At 35.0% G+C, this 24,410-nt stretch overlaps 1 protein-coding gene across 2 annotated transcripts in view; it reads left to right on the forward strand.

The window, feature by feature from the left end:
- The window catches only part of HGF (hepatocyte growth factor), an 83,561-nt gene that overhangs the window by 18,851 nt on the left and 40,300 nt on the right, over nucleotides 1-24,410 (forward strand). The window contains exons 4-8 of one of the 2 annotated variants that reach the window (XM_004263411.4): nucleotides 1,279-1,391; nucleotides 2,887-3,001; nucleotides 8,379-8,521; nucleotides 14,490-14,610; nucleotides 16,006-16,124. In XM_004263411.4, the coding sequence (XP_004263459.1) occupies nucleotides 1,279-1,391; nucleotides 2,887-3,001; nucleotides 8,379-8,521; nucleotides 14,490-14,610; nucleotides 16,006-16,124 (611 nt within the window). The remainder of the gene's footprint in view (nucleotides 1-1,278; nucleotides 1,392-2,886; nucleotides 3,002-8,378; nucleotides 8,522-14,489; nucleotides 14,611-16,005; nucleotides 16,125-24,410) is intronic. The other variant, XM_049714938.1, reaches the window with a different exon arrangement.

Raw genomic sequence — 24,410 nt, forward strand, 5'->3', positions numbered from 1 at the left:
GCTTGTGCTTTGTGACCACCTGGCGGGGTGGGATAGGAAGGATGGGAGGGAGTCGCAAGAGGGAGGGGATATGGGGATATATGTGTACATGTAGCTGATTCACTTTGTTATATAGCAGAAACTAACACACCATTGTAAAGCAATTATACTCCAATAAAGATGTTAAAATAGTATATATATATAATATATATATATTTTATATATATATATATAGTCTGGAAGCAAAAAATCTTTATTCTTAGAAAATCTATGTGTTTTTCTTAAGTAGATGCTTATACATGGTGACATTAAATTAGCATGAACATGGTTAAGAAGGAGTTTTAATACTATTTCTTAATGGAAAGAAAATAGTTCAGAATTCGAACTTTATTTCCTGTATTTTTAGAAATGGTAACACTTAATGTGTTGAAAATTTTAAGTACTTTATATTCTCAGTTAAGGGATTTTTGTATTTATCATTTTTCTTTAGAAATACTTTTTTTAGTGAGCAAGAAAATACCAATGTAATACTTAGCTATAGGAATGATAATTTTAGGAGTTAACACATTTCAGCAATTTTTGTCAAGATGATATATCAAAACTATATTCTCTCTGATATTAGTTTTTTATTTAAATTAAAAATGCTTATGCAAGCAAATCCATTTAGGAAACATTGACTTATGCAAAGTTACCTAAGAGCAGGATTTTCATCGCCTTTAATAAGCTTAAATGCTTTATAACTCACCAAGAAGGGATATTATATGCAAAATTTCCCAAACATTTGATTTTAGATCCTTCTTTGCTGGAGAATCTCCTGGGGTGGTGATTTGTCTAATGCATTTTAGGAAATGTCACTTTAGAATGTGCTTTATACAATTACAACCTTTAGAAGTTAATCATGATATTTCAAATATAATAATTTGTATATAACTGCAAAAATATCTTCCAACTTGCTGTGTACTTACAAAAAAAAATAAAGTCTTCAGAAATATTCCAAGTAGTTGTGCTATATATTGATTTTGCTTGTTGAAGACCTCATTCTTCTATGTGTCATTGAGAATAACATGAGAACATTTCAAATTTTATTCTATCTGATATTTAAATCTACACCTATAAAAATTTAATTTTGTTCTGTCTTATTTGGCTAGCAAAATGGTAGGTTCAAATATCCCTCATGTTTCTGTATATGTAATAATGCGTCTGTTTTTATATTGCCTTCGTTGTTTAAACCAGGTGCCTATTCTTTAAAAACTGTATAAATAGTAGTATTCCTTCTTTTCATTCAGATATTTTTTTCAGGGCCTTTGTTTTTGACAAAGCAAGAAAGCGATGCCTCTGGTTCCCTTTCAATAGCATGTCAAGTGGAGTGAAAAAGGAGTTTGGCCATGAATTTGACCTCTATGAAAACAAAGGTAACTTCCTTCTCCCTAAATATTTCGTAATGAAACCAGTATAAAATATATGTAATTGCCTGCCACAGTGCACTTTCTAACTGATTTTTTCATTATATCATGGATCTATTATGCAGTCAATTCATCTATTAAGACAGATGACACTACTGCCTTGACTATTTTCAGTATGGTACTTTAAAGAGAGCTTTTCCCAAATTTTCCATAGTTAGATTATCCCTCCCCTCTTTGTTTATTTCTAGTAACATCTCCCGGAACTGATATTCTCCACAGTCGTTTTAGAAAGTGCCACCTTAAGTTATTAGTTTAAGACATTTTATATAACAGCAAATTTTGAGTTTACTAAAGTATTCTAAATTTTAATAACTTTGGATAATTAATCTAAGTTATAGTGATGATTGCTGATAACAACAAAACATGGAGGTTTTGAAAAATTAGTTGGATCTATTCCTAGTTACATACTTTTAAAAAATCTTTGAAAGAATTGAGACCATATTATTAATTTGTCTACTTCGGTAGTTTGATATTATATTCACAAGGTGTTTATTTTGTTCAACAGTGGATTTATAATAATAAAATAATTGAAGAATGTTTACTAAATGTGTATTTTACAGAATAAATCTCTCATTACACAAAATAATAATCATGAATTATGTTTATGATAATACTATTTATTTCAATTTTAATGTTTTCTTAAATCATACTGTGTTTTTTATTAAACTTAGGTATTTAGTAATATACACAGACATTTCTTTGTTAATAGGGAAAATGTTTAAATGAAATTAAAATTAATTCATGTTAGAAAATAAGATGATCTCTATACACCCCAATAATTCTGTAAATCCTAAACATAATTCATAATCTAGTATAAAACCATCTTTAATCTTCTAGGTTGCTAACAACTGTATATACTATTATTGGATAGAAATATACAGCTTGTTTCAATTTGATTGTCCTATAATTTAGCAGCTGATCTGTTAGCAAAAATATGAAAATAATAATCAGCATAATGTAATTATCACATACACACACATACACAAAAACCCACACAATTTTACTGATATAAAGACAAATCAGTTATTTCCATTATCTTAAAGTAACTTTTTGAAGTCAATATAGGTTTACAAATTTTTGTTTTTAATATGTTCTTAAAATGGTCTGTGAATTTGAGCAAATCATTATGCTAAATTAAATTTGCCTGTCCAGTTGAGTATATAGAATAATCTACATTAAGTAGGTAGACTAATCTCTACAGTTATCCAGGTATATACTCACAAAATTAAAACTCCTCAATGGTCTTTTTTGTTTTGGATTACTCTGAAATGTATTATTTTGAAAATATTAGTAGAACTTTTAGGCAAGAAATTTCAATATGATTTGTGATGGTTTATAAGCATTACTTAAAGATTTGCATGGAATTTTATCATTTTTATTTTTAATATACACAGCAGATATGTTACACATAGTGATAGCATTTTTCTCTGCTTTCTTCTGATAGACTACATTAGAAACTGCATCATCGGTAAAGGAGGTAGCTATAAGGGAACGGTATCTATCACTAAAAGTGGCATCAAATGCCAGCCCTGGAATTCCATGATACCACACGAACACAGGTAAGAATAGCATGAAGAAAAGAGGATAGAGCCTCTCTTTTATAGGTTTGTTACCAATCCCAGGTTAGTGCTTCAGAATAATCCTACACTTCTATAATAATTTAGCCAACTCTGCAGAAGTGTATTAGGCCAAAGCTTATCTGAATTTGTAACTGCTATTTAGCCAAAGAATAAAAAAATTATCATTAAGATGTAGCCTAACATTTTTTCCCCTCAAAACCTCAATTTATAGATCTTGATGTTTGGGAAGAAATAATAAAAAAATAATTAAAAAAATTTTTTCCCTCTCTTTGCCTGCGAAGAGGCACAGCACTCTGCAGCTGGAGTGGAGAGGTTGCCTGTGATAAGTTGGAGATGGAACAGATTCTGATCTTACATAACCAGGGCCCAAATGTTCTTTAACCATGGTGGTTCTCAAACTTGACTGCACATTAAAATCACCTGCTACAAGCCCTTAACAAATCCTACCACCCGGTCGTCAACACAGACCAATTAAGTCAGAATCACTTGGCACCAGTATTTTTTTAAAAGTTCCCCAGGTGATTCTAAATCACAGTCAAAATTGAGAACCTCTGCTAAAAATTCATGCCTCAGATTGACCAACTTTCCCATTTCACCTAGTGCCTAATGACTAGAGAAAACTTCTTATTCCTTGGAAATTAAATGTCTACAGTGAAGAGAAGAATTGTGTTCATTATAACAGATGAATGCTATTTAGGCTCATTAGGCTCATTAGTCTGAGAATTTTAATCATCATGGAGGAGAAGTATAGATATCTACTCACTAGAGAGCCATATATAGCCAGAGTTTTTCAAGATTTATTTCACAAAGAATTTTAACAGGAACTAAAGTAGTTTAAAACAGCTCTCCCTGGTTATTAGATGAATTGGAAGACTTAGTTTACCATGTGCCAAGTACCTTGTTGAGCAGTATACCTGGTTTATCTCATTTAATCCTCTCAAGAACCACAAAGTAGGTGATTTTATTAGTTCTGTTTTTTACATGGTGAAACTGAAGAGCAAAGATCCTTAGTAACTTTTCAAGGTCATGCACAACTAGCAAGTGGTATGGCCAGAATCTGAGGCCAGCCAGTGTCACTCTGTATCCTATGTTTTAACAACCCCAGGGCCTTAAACACCCAGCAAATCAGTAGGATACATGCTGTGACCTGTTTTTGCAATAGAGGTAGTAACTTGCTTGATGAATTCACTTTTTATTCCATTTCATTCATTTGGTGGGGGGCAAAACTATGCAAGATGATTTTACTTCAGTAAACAGAAACGGAGTTCACTGGCCCACATAAAAACAAAAAGAGTTGGTTGCTCTACACTGGGATCAAACCTGTGATTTTGGCCTTGTTAACAACAGCTAGTAAGTGTCCAAGCAGATCAGCTTTACAGTGTTTCAATAACAGAAAACAACTAATTTTTCCAAATTCATTACTTATGAATTACATGAGTACCTCCAAAACGTAGTTTTATCTTTACATTACAAAACAATGTAATTGGTTTTGTCCTCTCATAAGGATTTGCATGGTGTCACTCCCTGCATAGTGAGGAAAACATTTTGCTTAAATAGATGGATCTAAGTTTTTCATGAACAAAGGAATGGCGTTTGAAATCAATCCTACCCTAGTTGAGGAGAGTGCACTGGATGACCTACCAGAGGTCTTATTTCAACCCAAATTCTCTATGATTGTCATTCTCTGCTACAGGAGTACATGTGAAATAGATCTCCCTGGGAACTGGCTTCCCAGTCCAATCAGCTATTTTACCAACAAACATTTCCTTGTGATATAAAGCTTTAGGGCTGAGAGGACCTTGTACATTAATCAATTTTTTTTATTCAATGGGAGAAACACATTTTCATCAATTAGCAACTTATTGGAATATCTACATTCTAGGTTAATACTTTTAAGTGTTAACTAAAGATTAACTCTATGGAAAATTGAAAGAGAAATATATATCTATATACATCTGTCTAGAGGAGTGATTTATTGTCAACTCCCTAAATTGAAATATTTTACAAATGGCTTAATGGGAAGATGATGATAGATGATGAAATTAGTACAGAAGCTTAACCAGAAAATCAGGTGACCTGATATCTACATCTATATCCTTCACTGGCCACCCAGCATTCATTAAAGAAGCAGATGATGGAATGGATCAAGTTTCCTATGAACACAGTTCATATTAAAAGAAAAGAAAAGGTGGCCAGCACCCAGAAGATCTAATTTATGTTTCAAAGTATATTTGGATATAACTCAATTTTAAATATTCCTTCACTTATCTCTCTAAAAATAAAGCCTTGCTCACAAGGACAGAGAACCAAAAATAGTATATATGTGAGTAAAAGTTTGTTACAGAGCCTATTGACTGGCACAGGGGGTGTGTGTGTGTGTAATAGGTTCTCATAAACATGTGTTGAATGAACACATAGAGTGCAAAGATCAGGGCTAGGCTTCATCGCTTGGTCAAGTATGGGATACTAAAGAAAAGCAGGCTGAAAACTTCAGAATACAAAAGAAAACCAGTTAATCGGGGTAAAAAGTCATATACACCAAAGACTGAAGAGAAGAGATGACCCAGACTGCTCTTTACCCTGCATGTCCTAAAGAGGAATGTGATATGCATTGATATAGAATTGTGGGAAGCAGCACACATTTTTCTCTTCATTTTTCATTTTTATTAACTCCAGTGGGAAAACTTTATTCATCTTTTAACCATAGCTAGTTTTGATTTCTACTTTATCTCTTTCCCTTCCTACTTGCATTTTTCCTACTAAACTGTTGACTTATTCATTCACTACTTCATTTTTTTTAAATTAATTAATTATTGTCTGTGTTGGGTCTTTGTTGCTGTGCGTGGGCTTTCACTAGTTGTGACGACCGGGGGCTACTCTTCATTGCGGTGCACGGGCTTCTCATAGTAGTGTCTTCTCTTGTTGCGGAGCACGGGCTTTAGGTGTGCAGGCTCAGTAGTTGTGGCTCACGGGTTTAGTTGCTCCACAGCATGTGGGGATCTTCCTGGACTGGGGCTCGAACCTATGTACCCTGCATTGGTAGGTGGATCCTTAACCACTGCACCACCAGGGAAGTCCCATTCGCTACTTCTTCACAGCTTCTTCTTTGCTTTACAAATCCCCTGGAAAGGTATATATGTGTATATGTATATGTGTGTGTGTGTGTGTGTGTGTGTGTATGTGTGTGTAACAAAATCTCTAAAACTGTAGATATTTTATATGTGTGCATTTAACATGTGTTAAATCATTATTTAGTTTTTTAAACTTAATACATAAAATGATGTAAAATGAAGGAGCTTATAATAATCTAATTCATTCCATTCATCTCGTAAGTGAAGTTGAAAACCCAAAGAGTAAGTAAATTATCTAAGGGCTAGTGTCATATACTAGTCGAGTGATACATATGGGGCAACAATGTAGATTTTTGTGATCAACAATAACTTATTTTCAGTACTATACTATACCAAGCTTTTTCAGAAAATAGAGTTATAGGGGGATTTTCTTAGGTAAATTTGATTAATGTGGTACTTTATGAAAAAAATATAAAGTAAAAGTCAGTTTTCATTCTATCAGAAAAATGTGTATTTCATTATAAATTTAGTATGAAAAATTGAAGAACTGGCAAAGTGAAAGGAAATAATTTTCACACAATGGCACAAAGATTATCTTAAATTATTCTGGAATAATGGGGCTAAAATTAAGACAAAAGATGACTTATTTTTCCTTTGAAAATTACTGTTAGGAACTGTAAAGTCATGATAAGTTTTCATTATATTATAAGTTTTGTCAGTCATAAGACGTAATGTCTAATTTTTGTTCCCCAATATTTAAAATGCTAGTGAAGTAGGGATATAAACTCTTTATGTAAAGACATTTTGGCATTTCATGTTTATAATACTTAATAGATATCTTGAAAATGTTTGGTTAGTAGTAAGTCTCTTGGACTCTTTATTTTTGACCAATAATTTACATTTTCTGAGCACTTAACTCTGGTGTATTTCCTGTCCAAATTAAATAATTTCATTGCAAAATGTTGCTTGGTACCCAAGGCATGTCCATATTTATTTTATGCCACAGCATAACAAAAATGATTATTTCTTAACTAGAGGTTTCAGTGGGTAGGAAACATATTTGAATGGTATTTACTGAGAGACTAAGATCTTTGGACTTCACTGTAATTTAAGTACCATTTAGATCTCAGAGGTCAGTAAAAGTAGAAATTAAGCTTTATAGCAAAAATTGAACTGAATATTGAAAATGTAACTGGATTTTCAAAAAGAAGTGCTTACTAATGTTACCTATAGATATATATTGTTTACTTATGCTTTTTTTGTGTGCAGTCTAGCAGACACTTGCAGCATCATTGAGGCCAAGGTACAAGCAGTACAAAAGAATAAAAAGGGCTTTGAACTCTTCTGCTCTTATGTTGAAGTACTGTGTGCTGGTAACAAAATTATAACCAGGGCATTAGACATTTTAAATGAAGGTAATATATTGCAGTCTGCATGCAATGGCCAACTATTATGAACTAAACCTGAAAGCACCAAGCCCCAGTCACAGGGAAAACTTTTAAAATTTTTAACGAGAAATAGCATTTCTGTTTTTTACTATGACAGTCTAAAGACTACTAAGTGGAGTGTGCTTAATAACAGATGGAGTTTATTAAGTGTCAATTACTCTCTCATCTCTTTGAACTTCTCAAAACAACCACATAGGTGTAAGATGTTATAAGTTATGGTTATACTCAGTGTATAGGTAAGCTAGTAGGCTGAAAGAGGCTAAATTGCCCGCTGGGGTTTCCAGTTAGTAAGACAGAGCTGAAATTTGAGTCCAGATTCAATTTGTTTCTAGACCCTTTGTTCCTGTTACTTTATCAATCTATTTCTCAATTGTGCAGAAAAATGGGGGGCTATCATTCATAAGAAAAGCAATAAACAAACAAACAATTATCTCAGATAAGCAGTGTAATAGTGAGATTTCAAGGTCTAGGGCAGTGTTTCTGCAGTCCTCTCCTAAGTGGCTTTCCTCAATCATTTGCTGCCTTTGAGTGGAACTTTGAAATTGTGGCTCAACCAATGTCAATTAGGCTCTAGAATGATTGGCTCTTAGTGAATCCAGAGATGAATCATTCTTAAGGCTGCTGAATACGAGAATTCAGTTAGGTAAATGTCTATAAAATTTAAGTATCTTAAGCATAGATGGAAATGACAGAATTCAAGTTAATATCTATGGAGGTCTGAGATAGAATAAAGGATTTCTCCACTTTTGGGAAAACATACCCACTAGTTAGTAAAATTAATAGCCCCCCCAAAAGTTGCATGCTCTTATACTGTAATGATTATCATTTTAAAACTAGCTTTTTGCCTTCGAGCTATCGGGGTAAAGACCTACAGGAAAACTACTGTCGAAATCCTCGAGGGGAAGAAGGGGGACCTTGGTGTTTCACAAGCAATCCAGAGGTACGCTACGAAGTCTGTGACATTCCTCAGTGTTCAGAAGGTAAATGAACCTGAATGCCATGTGGGGCACTCTGCTCTCCCTTTGTGTAAAACTGCAACTCACATTAAAGGTTAACAGAATTGAATCAAATCACAATGAATATGATGTTCATTCAATTGCAACTATAGATCATAATTCGAGCATTTTTATAGGATGTTTTAAAAACTGATTATCATCAGATTAATGCAAAATAATGGAGCAAGTTATCAGTTTGAATTTCAAAAGAGCCTGAGGTATCTCTTCGGGGAGAGTAAAAGTTTGGGCTTCCTCATCTGCTGTTTTGAGCTCATAATAGCTCAAAATCTGCTCCCATACATCACCTGAAAGGAGCAGAATGACACTTAGCCCTTTATGAGTAACGCTAATTCTACTCATCCAGAACCCACTTCTGCAGAAGTTTTGTCAAAGCTATTTTGAAGTGGTGTGGCAAGGGTATACGGACCCAGAAGAGAATAAAGGAAGGGGGTCACTGAAAGTCCGAGTGCCCTGTGTGTGTTTTGGTGAACCAAATTTGATACATAGTCTGGAACTGAATACCATTCAGAATGGTATCTGAAGAGATCAAAACAGTAGATCACAGGCTGTATGGAAGGCAGGCACTCTAAACCCATGTCTGTGTCTTCACCTCCTCTCACAGCATGAAAAGGGCACTGTCCTTACTTTTACAGTGGAAACTGAATGACGGGCAAGAAGGAAGAGTAACCATTTCAGCATTGTATATGGTTTCATTTTTCTTGGTTATCTGGCTACTGAATAGCTGGCTTTTTAGTTCTGTCAGAAACTAAAATACTGAAAATCAAAATGAAACATGGATTGAATTCTGATCAAAATTTAGTAGCATTTTGAAGTACCTGGGGTGGGGATTACGGCTGGAATGCTGTCCAATTTTTATAGTAAGGTATTTTACCTGTTTGTTATTAACCAGATATTTTTTGAACTAGTTCTTCCATAATATTCATTAAGTATTAGGTTGATATTTATCACATAAAAAGGCCATTGTTAGCTAACTGTCACAGAGAAGGTGAATTTGTTTTCTGTTGTTAGTTAATTTAACATTCTTGAATTCATGTGCTAGAGCCAGTTCCATCTGTTTGTAAATTCTTACTTTCCATTCCATATCATATTCTGTTCACTATAACTTCTTCATTGTTTTTCTTTTCTTTTAAAAATAATAAACTGATCTGTGATAACGTTATGAATGTCTGTTTTGTATGAATAAGTCTGTAATGTTTGTCTTAAATTTACACATGGAAGAAAACCCTACTTTTAGGGAACTCTCCGCTATCACAGTTTTCTGAGGTTGAAAGTTATTGGCAAGGAGTTTTCTTTATTGGTTTTGTTTGATCTGGGACAGTGTTTACAAGGGAAGGTAAACTGGTCAAACTTTAAACAGTTTAGCATTTACCTTGCCTGCCTAGTCTGTGGGAATGTGATTTTTCAACCCCTGATTTAAAAGAAGAACCTTCATCAAACTATATTGGCATATATCTAAAATGACAGGCAATGTAGAATAAATGTGATAAAAAATAAATGCTTGGAAAAATTTCTGGTATTCCTTAGCTCATTAGAGTATACGTCCCTAATATTTTTTAATGATTTGAGGTCATCGCACCTCCCTTAGAAAAGGGCATTGATCATTAGTATGAATGGCACATGATGCTATTGGTCACGGTGGCATTAAAGGTTGCAGATATGCTTTTTCTGGAAACAACTAGAAGTCTGAAAGAGTAGAATAACCCTCCTGTGAGAGAAGTAAACCAACACCTGTCCTATAGGCTAAACATATTTCAGGGACTGTGAATTGAGCTGTCATATTTAAATTCATGCTAACATAAACAATGTTTTAGCAGGATTTTAATGAAGAGGATCTAAAATAAGAAGAAGCATTGTCAATACATTAATGAAGAAAAATAGCTATTTATAAAATGGGTAATACAAAATATACAAAATAATGTTGATATGATGTAAATTTCTATTAAAATACATATATGAGGAAAAAGCCTCAAAATCCACAATGCTTAAATAGTGTGATGGGTGAGACATTTTAATCTATGGATATTGTAAATGTCAAGTTCCAAAGGTTATATTATTATGGATGAAATATTAATGATCACATCATTTTGTATATTTTAAAATTAAATAAGAAAAGTATGTGGTCAACTTTGGACTGTTCTTTGGAAAAGGACAAGTAGAACAGTATATATTTTTTGAAAATTTTTTAACTATATTAAAATATTTGCTAAATAATCACCTGAAATTTGTCTGCAATTTTGGTTCATAAAAATATATCTGGTATTTAAAGATTAAAATTATTTTCTTTTAATTTAAACCTTTGAAATATATAAAGCATTCCAAAATGAATACTCGTTTATCACATTTAGAACCTTACATAATTATGTAAGAAAATATTACCATTAATGTTTAATTCAAAGATTATGGAAAACAGAGGTATATAAAATTTGACTTCTTGCTTTAACATTTGCTTGGGATTTAAAAGAAAGCAATCACTAATCACTGAAACAGATTTTTTAAATGATAAATATTCAAGTAAATGCATTTTATTAAGCCATAATCATTATTTTTAAATACCTTACACTTAAAATACCAAATAATACTGCCATAACTTTAAATGTGTAATTCCATACTCTGTGTGGCAAAAGACTTTTAAAAACAAAGATTTAAATAAAACTATTATTTATAAATGTGGATTTGTGAGACTATTCATATTTTAAACATTCAGTTTTGCTGAAGTAATCACTAGAGTGGATTTGTCTGAGAGATATTTTCAAAATAGCTGTTTTAGTCTGTAAACCCAGATCACTTGTGGTTTTATGATTGATAAAAATGGAACACAGTAATTTTTGAGTTTAGTTAGTATATGAGAAAGGTGTTAAATTAATCCTAGTTATATTACAATTAATGTGTAGTTTTGGGGGTTTTCTATTAACAATTAGAGCAGAACTATAATTAGAAAAAGGTATTCATTTACTTATGAATATAAACATTTATTTAGTTTGAGCTTTTGTGAACTGGGACAGTATTTTGCTTTTGTTTGTTTTTTTTTAAGGGAAGAACTTGCTGGAATGGTTAAATAATACACTGGCAACAATAGAGAGAGTCAAAAGGAAATACAGCAGGAGGTGCAGTCCTCACCCTCTTGCACTCCTATATAGATAATGCTTTCACCTGAGTCCTTGGTAGGTAGGTGGACTTGGTTTCCACCTATACGGCTTGACTTTGAGCTGGGAAAACTTAAAAGAGTCTTAGAATTCTTGAAGTTTGAGAAGTAAATATGAGTTCAAAATTTGCCTTTCTCAAAGTAATTTTTATGACTAAATTGATGGTTTGATGCAATGGAGAAACCACAAATTTTTCATCCTTGAATAAGATGGCCAGTCTCGTTTCTCCTAGCCCCCAATAGGTGAGAATCCAACAGGTGGGCAACCTACTGCTATAAACAGGAGCGAAGAGGGTAATGAGGACAATACTGAGCAAAGGCAGGGAGACTGACTTTCTAAAAGTTTTGCTTTCAGCCTATCTTGAAGTATGACCAGTAAGAATGTGTAGGAAACAAGTTAAAATATGTAGAACAAAGAGGCAATTAGGGAGAATGGAAAGAGCGCTGGACTGGGGGTCAGAGGACCTATGTTCCAGGCACAGATCTGGCATTTTCTGTTTTAGGTAAGTCCCTTAAAACTTTTGTGAGCCTTGTTTTCCTCACTGCAAGGGTCAAATGATTTCTTATATGTTAAAATTACTGAATAATCAAAGAATATGTAACTATAATATACTTAGCATCTCAGTCCTATCACAGGATTCACTTAATTCCCACCCCAACAGCAACTTTCATTGCCTTCGAAAACCTAACATTCTTTGGGTTAACTTTTATTATTTTTCAATCTCATTAGTTCTGCACCTGCATTCATAACTCTCTCTTCACTTCACTATAAACAGCATACTAATTTATGTTTCTGTACCGTTTATGTTATTTTGCCCCTTTGTAGTTTATCCACATCTTATCCATCCTTCAAGGTCTAAGTAAAATCCATTCTCTCCTAAAAGCCAAACACTAAGAACTTTCAGAATTGAATAAATTATCTACAAACTTGCTACTCAATGTGAGGTCCAAGGACCAGCATCACCATCATCCTCTGGGAGCTTGTTATTAATGCCCCAGTCCTGACTCACTGAATCAGAACTTGCCCTTTATTTAACAAGATCTCAAAGTAACTTTTATGCACATTAAAGTTTGGAGAAGCACTGATCTACCGCTCATGCTGGAAAGCAGTCACCTTACAGAATCACCTGTTTCATTTGTGTAGCTATGTTTCCTTAAGAAAATTAAAAATTCTAAAGTTTCAGGAGAAGTGTTTTTAAATAATGCCCCAACACAGTTTCCCGGAAAATACTTTTATTCACTCTAATTAGAAAAGGATATACTCTTATAAACTGCATTTTCTGACTGAGACAAAATAGGTGTATTTTGATTCCTGAGTACTATACAAGATTAGAAATTGTACGCGTGGATATTTTATCCCCTTATTTGTGATCACAGGATTCTATTCTACTCTTTCATTCAATACAAAGGAGCAAACAACAATGATCAATGTTGTATCGTTTTCTGTGAACATATCAAACCTTGCATTCTTTTTAAAATGGGAACTAAGTTTGTACCCCCATTCAGATGGAAAGCTGAAACGTGATACTACATAACCTATGTGGGACTGACCTTGGCCAACCAGAGCACCTTTATCGGTATGCTCTTGGATCCCTGTCATTTATATTTCAGGAGCTTACTGACTGTTGTCTGGGGGATCTCAGTATCAAATGAGAGGAAGCTGAATTGGTCCCTTGTCTTAGTTCATAGATCAACCTGCACGAAAAGAAGCAGATGGATCAGGCCAAATGGTTTCATGTTTTAGGGATTTAGTTATTAACGGCCTATTAGGTTATAAAAATCAAAGTTCAAAAGTGACGATTCTAATAATATATCCCGAACTTCTACAAATAATACTCATTAGGCTAGATCCCGGTGGATAAAACTAAACACTGATATCTTTTCCCACTTCAGCTAATGTTAGACAATCAGTAATCACAAGATACAAATGATGTGTTTGGGGAAGTTTGCCGGATCTGTAGGAAAGCCAAGCAATGATTTATTCCACAGGATGCCTGCCGTGCTACAAATCAACCTGTCCATTTGAGAAGCCTTATTTTCAGCTAGTTGATGTGATTCAGAGTTTTCAGTGTGGTATAAGAGGCCAGCCAGAAGAGAACTATTAATTAACTTCACAGAGTCATCAGCAATATCCAGCATAATTAGATCAACTTACACATTTTAAAAACAGTGAGTACAAGAAGTTCAATAGCAGGTCATGTTCTATCCTAAGCTAGATAAGTATGCAAGTCTGCTCAGTTATTCGATGTGGATACTCACTGATAGAAAGGAACCGTGATTTCGTCCTGTAAAATATTCACATTCTCAGATCTGTCTGGTCCTGATCTTGGCATTAACTGTAGAAGTATGATGTGTACTCATTTTAAATTGTGTATTTTCTGTGTATGTGTTGCAGGGTAAGTTGAGAGAAGAGCACTATCGTGTTGGCAGTATAGATATTGAGAGCCCTGGCATTTTAGAACAACAAAGGGAAAATCCCCAAGAATTTTCAGTTTCTAGGTACCTTTTGGACAGTTATGAAAAAATTAGAAAGGCAGCATCTTGGCCCTATGGTAAATCTGTATGACACTAACTACAAAATTCCCATTTAAACTGTATGAAAAGTTCAGTAGGGAGTATTTTATACCACTATTAATGGATATTAAGCCCTAATTTAAAGTTAAAAGGGTATATAAGTTTTTCTAAAAATATCCTTGCTAAATAGGTGATTTACTGTTCTTTAAATGGAACAGTGGTGTTCTTGATTTTGCTGTCAGAAGCAATTAACATGCCATGCTTTAATTTTATTAGTTGAATGCATGACCTGCAATGGGGAAAGTTATCGAGGTCCCATGGATCATACAGAATCAGGCAAGATTTGTCAGCGCTGGGATCATCAGACGCCACATCGGCATAAATTCTTGCCAGAAAGGTAAAATACCACCAAATCCTGCGTCCAGTGATTCTATTTACAAACTGTTATTTGCCCCATGGCAAGTTACCATGGAAATTCTCTTGATATAATGTTTTCCTGATAGTCTTGGGGCACAGGGATTTATGATGAGGTATATGAGAGTGCTGGCTTCACCTCCAACTGGGCTTGGCTGACTAGGTTAAGAGTCCCTGAAATCAGGATGGTCCTGAACCCAGAAGCATCAGTGGCTGGAGAAGGAAAACAGTAATAGAAGCTTCCTCTTTCCCTTCCACAGCAGCAAAAAGAGAAAAGCTCATTCAATAATAAGCACTTTGACAGGCCCAAGCTGGGGAGGGCGGCATTATTGTTAAATAAAAGTGAATGTGAATCTCCTTCTAATGCCACACCTTCCGTGACTTAGGTAAAGTGGGGTCAATGTGTGACACCGTGATGCAGGTCATGCCCATAGAGACGGAATGAAAGGTGGAGCAAACAATTCTTTGGCTGCTTTCTTGTGGTGGATTTTGAAGTTGCCCATCTGGAAAAGTCAGGCAACCAAGTCTACTTTTCTCCTCAGGAGTAGGTTTTGAGTTTAAATGGTTTAAAAATTATGTGTATTTTGGCCCATTCATTTCACAGGAAACATTTTAGTTGAAAAAAATTTTTCCTTCTTTTTATTATAAAGAATAAAAATACAAATGACTACAGAAGAAGGTCTATCCCCACCTTTCTTCTGAAATTGCTGAAAGGTGTTTTTTCTTTCTTCTTTCTCTTTTTGTCTTGCTCTTCTAGATGAAATTAAAACTGCTTTGTTTTTTAGTGCATCTCTTGTCTTTTAAGTGAGAGCAGAAGGAATATGGTAGCAATTAAAAACAACTCACCAATTCAGGACCCTGTTAATTTAAAGGGAGGTGGGTATAGAGAAAGTGGTGTGATGGAGTGTGTCTCTAGCTCTGCTGGAGGTGAGGGCATGACCTAGGAAGACTCTAGCTCTAAAATTGAGCTATCATTAGTAACATAGCTATTGAAACCTAACTTTCAGTTTGAACTTTAAGTCTGCCCTAGAAGAGGACCTGTTTTCTTAATGAGCATTCTACACGAGGTCATGTTTATGTAATCTGTCCTTAATTGGGCTTTGTAAGAAGGGGATTCAGTTTGGGACCTCAACCAGTGGACCGGTACCAAGTGGACCTAACTTATTAGCAAAGGGGATGGTACTCTAGCCTTAGTAGAATATGCACAGTAATAGATTCAGCAGTTAATGATTAGCAGTCCTTGTAAGGCAAAACATAGAAAATCTCTTCTTTCCTCAGCTAACAGTATCCGAGCTAAGTCAAAAGTTATTTTGTGAGCTGAGAGCTGGGTGGTGTTCCAGGCAGATTTACATGACACTTTTCTTGGTGTGGTTTGCAGATATCCCGACAAGGGCTTTGATGATAATTATTGCCGCAATCCTGATGGCAAGCCGAGGCCATGGTGCTATACTCTTGACCTTGACACCCCCTGGGAGTACTGTGCAATTAAAATGTGCGGTAAGTTAGGGTCAAATTTATTGCTTCCTTTTCCTCTCACAGACTGGATCTAAGCAGGCGATTATTAGTGAGACAGGTTAACAACTATTTTACTTGATACTTTAACGTGTATAGGTTTTAACATTTTTAGAATGTGTTACATAATCCTACCCAATCTTTTGCATTTTCAGAGAGCCATTATTTTGAAAGAGATACACACACAAGTGCACACGTACACACAAAACATTTATACTTATGGTAAAGACAAACATTCTCATGTTACCAAGAAAAAGGGAAAAAAAATCTACAGAGGGAGGAAAATGATCAGGGATTATGTGCAGTATCATAATGTCATTAGGGCCATAAGGGCTAGGACCTCGGATTCTTACCTTCCAATCCTGTATCCTTTCCCTACCTATCCTCCCAGACATAACATGAGCTGTCAACTGACTATGCACATCTTCTGGTGAATGACAGAGGCTGCAATGTAGAAAACTAAGTCTAACAGAAGCTTCTCACAGACATCTTTAATCTCTAGTAGCTGATCCTCACCTCTCTGGCTGTCCTTATACACAGCCTGCATTCTCTTTCAACCTGTTTTTTTTTTTTTGAGGTACGCGGGCCTCTCACTGCTGTGGCCTCTCCCATTGCGGAGCACAGGCTCCGGACGCGCAGGCTCAGCGGCCATGGCTCACGGGCCCAGCCGCTCCGCGGCATGTGGGATCTCCCCGGACCGGGGCACGAACCTGTGTCCCCTGCATCGGCAGGTGGACTCTCAACCACTGCGCCACCAGGGAAGCCCTCAACCTGTTTTTTAGCAGTCCTACTATCCTTCTACATACTGGCCTTTACCCAACTTTCCTGAGTTTATGATAAAAGCTTCTTTTCTTACTTGCTTTGTGATATCCCTTTAAATCTTGGTCCTCTCCTCCACAGTTAACTCACACACTTTTATTCTTCTCTGAAATAATCCTGGATAATAATTAGACATAAACATGCTTTTATTTCTATGTGTACAGTCTTATGTTTTCAACTGGATCCTAAAATGCTTTCAAATCAGAATTGCATAAATTTAGTAAGGTGGAATCATGTTATAAATTGGCTGGCTAATATAAAGATATGTATATCTAGAGAGAAAAATGTAAAGACATACAATCAGGTACCAGCACCCAGAATGATAAATGTACAATTATGAGGCTATGGATAGGGATTTGCATATTTCCCTAGATTGGCATGATGAGGCTCTTTCTTTGAACAGACTTATTCAGTATTATCTACACTATGATACTGCCAAGGTAAATATCTCTCCACTTAGACCTGCTAATAAAAGGAAATGTTTTGGACGACTCAAATAAAGCCCACAGAAAGGAGATGTGTCTGGCATATGTGAAATAACTGCAGAATCTGGAAGGCTCTCAATGTGAACACAGTGTTCCAAGGAAATTGAACCATCTGTTTGGTTCTTTAAAATAAGGGATGACTCTTGTGACAGTGTTTCTCTGTATAGATTGGTTAGTTCAACTCAATGAGTTTTTAAATCTTGTTAATCTGTCCATAATTCTAGACCAGCTAGGTACAATAAACCAATAGTTTCCCCTCCATTTTTCTTTTTGTGTGTGTTTTAGGCACTCAAAAATCGTCTCTGGAATAAGACCAGTATAAACAGACACACACACACGCGCACACACACACACTCACATGCATATTCACTGGCACGTTCACCTTTCAACTGGCATGCATAAGACTGGCTATTTTTAAAAGACATTGGGAGAGGAAAAAAATAGAATGAATATGACACTTCTAACTATTAGATAAATTTCTTTTTCTTTTCTGTCCACACTTAGCTATTTATACAACTAATGTGCAACAATTCTGATGGCTTTTTTAAACAGAGGGTGATGTTTATAGGATGCTAATTCTGAGAAAATGGTGGCAGAATTTGTGACCCAAACCTATATACAGTATATAGTATATACAACCTATATAGTACATACAACCTATATAGTATTAATATATACAACCTATATACAGTATATAGTATATACAACATGATGATTAGGGGGTGCTGAACCTCCTGGGTTCCTCTGTATCCGTGAGTTCATCCAACCTTGGGATCATGTAGTACTATAGTACTATAGCATTTACTATAAGTGGACCCATGCAGTTCAAACCCATGCTGTTAAAGGGTCAATTGTAGTTAAGATAAAAATATTTTCAGCTTTGGGAATATTTTAAAAATGTTTTATTACAGGACAGATTTTAGTTTCTAATTTATATAGAAAGACTATATTTTTATTAAAATTAATGAAATAAAGTGACATTCAGGAATTTTGGAAAGCATAAGACAGAATGTCTTCCAGATATTTTGGCTTATACATATAGTAAAGGCTACAATGCAAAACTAAGGAATTTGGTGATGGTTTCAATTGTGTATTAATTTTCGATTGCTGCAAAACATATTATCAAAAACTTGGTAGCTTAAAATAACACATATTTCTTATCTCATGGTTTCTGTGGGTCAGGAGTCAAGGCATGAGTCAGGTGTGTCCTCTGCTTAGGATCTTACAAGGCCACAGTCCTGGTGCCCACCAGACCTATTGTCTCATCTAAGACTTGGTGTCCCATTCCAATATTCTAATTCAGTTTCTTGTGGTTGTAGTGCTGAGATCCTCAACTCCTGGATACTGCCTGATGTTTCCTACCACATGACCCTCTCCACAATATGGCAGTTTAATTCTTCAAGGCCAACAGGATAGCTTTCTGTTACTTTCAACCTCTGACCTCTGCACCCTCTTCCATTTATTTATTAAGAATATTTTTCAAAGGTATTAAAATTTTATAAGCCAACTTTACCCAAGATTCTGTACTGGGGATGAATGTCAAAAGGACTTGTTCAGAAATCATATCCTTTAGAACTTCCATATAATTTCTTTCCCCTTAACACAGAGTTGTGAAAGGTAAAAATAACAGTGTTTTGTTTTCCTGGGAAAATAGTATATCTTTATTTGGGAAAATGATTGAAAAATAACTGGTCAGTTTTTGCCTCCACACTGTGATTCAATGCAGAAGGCTCTGCACCTGCTTTTAAAGAGCTCACCTGATTAGGTCAGGCCCACCCAAGGAAGTCTTCCTTTAATTAATTTCAGGTCAACTGACTGGGAACTTTAACTACATCTACAAAGTCTCTTCACTTTTGTGGTACAACATAAGCTAATTACAGGAGTGGCTCTCCCATTATATTCACAAGTTCTACCCGCACTCAAGGGGAGGGGATTACAGAGTGTACATCAGTGGATAGGAATCTTAGGGGTGTATTAGAATTCTGTATACCACACACATATTTACATGCACTAGTTGTAAGAGAATATTGATTGTCACTTTTTATTTGTATCATTTGATTCTTCGGTGAGCTTTCTGGTTTTCTCTCAGTCCCAATTGCTTGAATTCATTCTGAGTTTTCAATATGTTTGAAGAAAAGAATAGAGTTTATGATTGTGTCACTTGTCTCCTCTAAAGCTGAAGGGGAATTTTAAAACTCTTTTTTAAAATTATATAATAACTGTATAAGAAGGTTATAATTGCTACCATTTATTTAACATCTACAGAAAGGTGCTTTCCATCTACTGTCAATAATCCTTATTTCAATTCTACAAAATGTGATTAGGTAGGCCAGTGAGAAAGGTGTGCAAAGACATGATGGGTGAAGCAGAATGGCAATATTCAAGACATGGTAATTAGGTTGATATGGGTAGGGATGGGGTAAAGACAGAGAAATGGAAGAAGATAAGAAAAATAAGATTGATGTGAGGCAGATGAAGTAGGATTCAAGAGTAGCCCATCCAGTTGCCATGAGAAACACTGAAAAATTAAGCAGGGAGAGTGGTCTTATCTGATTTGTCATCTAGAACAGTAGCTTCCAAATCGGTATCTATGAAACCCCGGGGAACACAAAGACTGTCCTAGGGGTTTATGGGCATGGATAGGTTAAAGGGCTCAAATTCCAGCTCCTAGTTTTCTATATGAATTCTTTTCCAAAGTCTTCTGCTTGAGATGCATGTGTTCCCAAGGAGTCAGTCAAGTTCAACTTCCTCCCTGCCCATTGACAACTGCCCTTTGCTACTTTATTGAAAAAAGCCAAACTGCTAATCCTTCCTGAATATTAATGTGGTGCACTGTCCTGGGGACACTAAACAAAGAGACCTTTGAAAATACTATATATTAATGCTGTTTATCATTTACGTTCTGCTAATAATTGTATAACTCTATCCATAACATGTATACATATATATGTATATTTGTGTGTTTGTGGCTGTGTGTGTGTTTAGTATAGTGTGCATTTATCTCTTAGAATTTTGTGGTCACAAGAAATTTTTTAAAAATTTAAGTATATAAAAATCTTTCAGGAAAGTATGATAGGTGAGGAATAAAAGATTCTCCAACATAAAATAAAATACATTACACTAAAATAACATTCTGTGGGTAAAGTGGAATGGAAAAATGATTCAAGGAGAAAAAGAACTTGATAATGTACATTTTATCCAGAAGAAGGTATAGGTATCAAATCACTGTGGTATTTAGAGTCCATTAAATCCATTTAGAAGAGTGATATAAAAATTTTCAATTTAAAACTATCGATAGTTAAAACATGCTAGAAACCACATCTTTTGCAGCTATTTAAACTTAGCACAAAAAATGTAGATGTCAACTTTAAAAACAAGAGAGGGAATATAAATATTTTTTCAAAATTATTTTAGTAACAGGAGCAAAAACAAAAACAAATTAAAGAAACCAACAACATTTGAAGACTACTGGTCCAGAAGAATTACTATGTATTCTGGGTAATTAGCATGGAGGCCGGTGCATCTGATAAGAGTTGATTTTATCAGGCAAGTAAGAAAAAGAATGTGAACTAAGGCAGTAAGCAGTGACAAAACAATGTGGAGGAGGATGTGAGCAATATTAAAGAGTTAGAATGTCCCATATATAATCATGAATTGGATAATGTGGGAAACGAGAGGGAAAAGGTAAAGTCTAATACTCTTCCTAAGTTATTGGGTAGATGATACATATTTAAGAGAGGTATAAATTTGAGGAGAAAGATAATAAGTTTGGTTCTGCTTATATTGAGATGCAGGTGCTTCATGTCTGTGCTCAAAGTACATCTAAGTTCAGTCTTCCCTGAAGGTCATGCAGAGTCATAAGTGAATGTGATAGCAGAAGCCTTGGACATAGTAGCAATCCCAGGAAGCATAGAGAGAGCATAATGAGTTTTTGCCCCTTTTCTATAGAATTCATTAAATAAATATTTGTTGAATAGCTCTTATATGTCACATGCTTTCCTAGTTGCTGGGAACTTTCCTAGAAGTGAACAAAACAGACCAAGATCTATGATAAAATTAAAATTTCAGAATTTTAGCATGAACTAGTAAAGTAAAAGCTGACACTGCCTTGACACTGGGCTGTTTACACCAGATCCAAGGTTTTGAATACTGCTCTCAATTCCTTTTATTTGTTAAAAAGCTGAATGAACTACAAATTTATTCTTGTCACTTTGCTTCCAACTTTCAATCTTACAATTAGTATAACACTGAAAGTGAAGGATGAACATTGCTCATCCCCTGACAAATGTGTAGCAGGGTATTCTGGGACAGGCCTTCTCAGTCCTCCTTCACACCATGTTCTTCAGAAGGTGATGTCTACCTAAATGGCAGCAGCCCACACATATTCTGGCTGTGTAACTTTTAACAGACTTCCAAGAATATGAAATTTTAAGACACTGCAAACATATAGCAAGATTGGAAGTCCCATGCAGTGCTTAAATGAAGTACTGATATTTTTATGGTTTTCCCCTATAATAATAACTTCATATTCTAAATAAGAGTTTGTTCTATACATTAGTTCACTGCTTTTCAGAGAGAAATAATATTTGTTGGGACTAATCGTGCTTTTCTGAAGTGAACTTTAGTAGTTCTTTGGCAACTGAAAAGCTAACTTGTGGTTAATGTCCCTTATCTTGTGGTTGATGTCCCTTAGATATCCCATTGAGTATTTAAATCAGTTGGACTGAAGATATCTTTACATATTATTGAGAACCCCAAATTGTCTGCGTGGGTTACATGAATCAATATATACTGTATTGGAAATTAAAACATAAATTAAAAAACATTTAATTCATTAAAAATAATAAGCTCATTGGATGTTAATAAATATAACATTTTAAAAGAAAAATAACTATTTTTTTCAGAAAAATAGGGAGGACAATGACGTTGCTTTAGATTTTTTGTAAATTTCTTTACCTTAATTAGAAGTCAATAGCTGAGTGTCTCATATTTGCTTCTGCATTCAGTCTTTTGGGATATCATACATCAAGTGCAACTGGAAATTCCACTGTAAAAAGGACAAGTGACATCTTAGCATTGTTATGAAAACAGTTTTGACCTCCTAGATCCCTGAAAAGATCTCTGGAACCCCAGGTATCCCTCTGAGAACAACTTTCTTGCTACATGTCATACGTGTAAGGCTGATGTCCCATTAAAGTACACCTGCTAGGATATACCTGTTGGCTGTTCCAATTGTTCCCCACCTTTTACCACCAGCAACTTGCCTGGTTGGAGACTTTTATCGTTTATTATCTTTTTCTCTGATTTTCTTCAATTATCCTATAGGATGGTCTAATCTGCTTTTTTTAAGCTCTCTTTTGCATGATTGGTACCACCATTTACACAGTTTAAAACCCAAAAGCCTAGAACAATCCTAAACATGCTCTTTCCTTCACTCCTCACATTTGATCCATCATTAAGTCCTGTCAATTTTATTTTCTGTGTATCTATCAAATCTCCATTTCACTTCATCACTGTCTCCTTTATCCAAGACAGCACTATTTTCATCTTGAATATTTGGGTGGCCTTCTGAGTGGAGCTATATCCACGTTCACCAGCTTTCCCCTCCAATCCCTTCTCCACACTGCAAACAGGATGACATTTAAAAAAAAATCTGAATATATCATTCCCTATGCCTAGCATACCCCACACACACACAACAGTTTAAAACTCTTTAATCATTTTCTTTGAGCTTAGGACACAGACAAAACAAAACCATCCTTTACTCCTCCACCCCTATCTTTAGCCTCATATACATTTCTCTCCATGCTCTCTGTTCCAGCCAGAATAGTTTTCTCCCTATACCTCATATTTTCCATATTCTCATTATAGTTCCTTCACCCCTGCCATCTCCTCTCCCCTGAAAAATTTTCTCTTCCTTCCTCACCTAGTTGACAGCTACCCATTGTTCAAATTTCAAGTCAGTTATCATTTCTTCATTTGACTTCCCCTGACTCAGTCAAATTCCTTATTGTATATTTATAGCAACATAAACCTCTCCTTCCATGTACTTCTCAGAATTTGGTTTTTACATTTATTTCTGAAGTTATTTGGTTAATAGCTGTCTCTATCAAAATTTGTAAGCTCCAAAAGAGTAAGGACCAGGTCGTTTTTGTATTCCACAGAGTTACCACATTGCTTGCACGTGACAGGAGTTCAATAAGTCTTTGTTGAATGAACCACGGTTACCTTCCTGCTCAGTGGTAGTTTTCATTTTCTTTTAGTGTCTCCTGGAATTTCTTCTATGCTTCTTGATTTTCATATGAAAACTTGGCTTTTCCCAAACATTGCCAACCAGGAAGATTTGCTTCATACCTTCTTCCCATCACCTCAACTCATTGTCAGTTTTCATGCTTCCATGAGCTAGTTTTGTTCCTTCATTGCTTGATGTCTTGATGGCTTTTCATTCAACAAAATAAACAAATCTTGTCATATTTTACCTTATTTTTCACTTCCTCTTTCTTTTCCTTCTTATTTTTTAAACTTCTAGATATGTAAGTGTCCACAGCCATTTTATATTTTTAAGAGCTTTACTGAGGTATAATTGATATGTCAAAACATCACATATTTAATGTACAGAGTTTGATAGGTTTGAACATATGCATACACCCATGAATCCACCTCCACAATCAAAGATTATAACCATATTCATCACCTGCAAACATTTCCTCCTGCCCCCTCTTGCCTTTGTGTGTGTGTGGTAAGAATACAACTCTCTTAACAACTGTTTAGTATACAACACAGTATTGCTAACTATAGGTACTATGTACAACATAGTATAGTAGATCTACTATACATAGTAGATCTCTAAAACTTATTCATCTTGCATAACTGAAACTTTATTACCTGTTGAACAACTCTCCACTGCATAAGTGTGGCCGAGGCGGATCTTTGATAGTTAAGATTTCTATCAAAATTATCATTGTGG

This window comes from Orcinus orca, chromosome 9 (assembly GCF_937001465.1).
Source record: "Orcinus orca chromosome 9, mOrcOrc1.1, whole genome shotgun sequence".
Lineage (NCBI taxonomy): Eukaryota > Metazoa > Chordata > Mammalia > Artiodactyla > Delphinidae > Orcinus > Orcinus orca.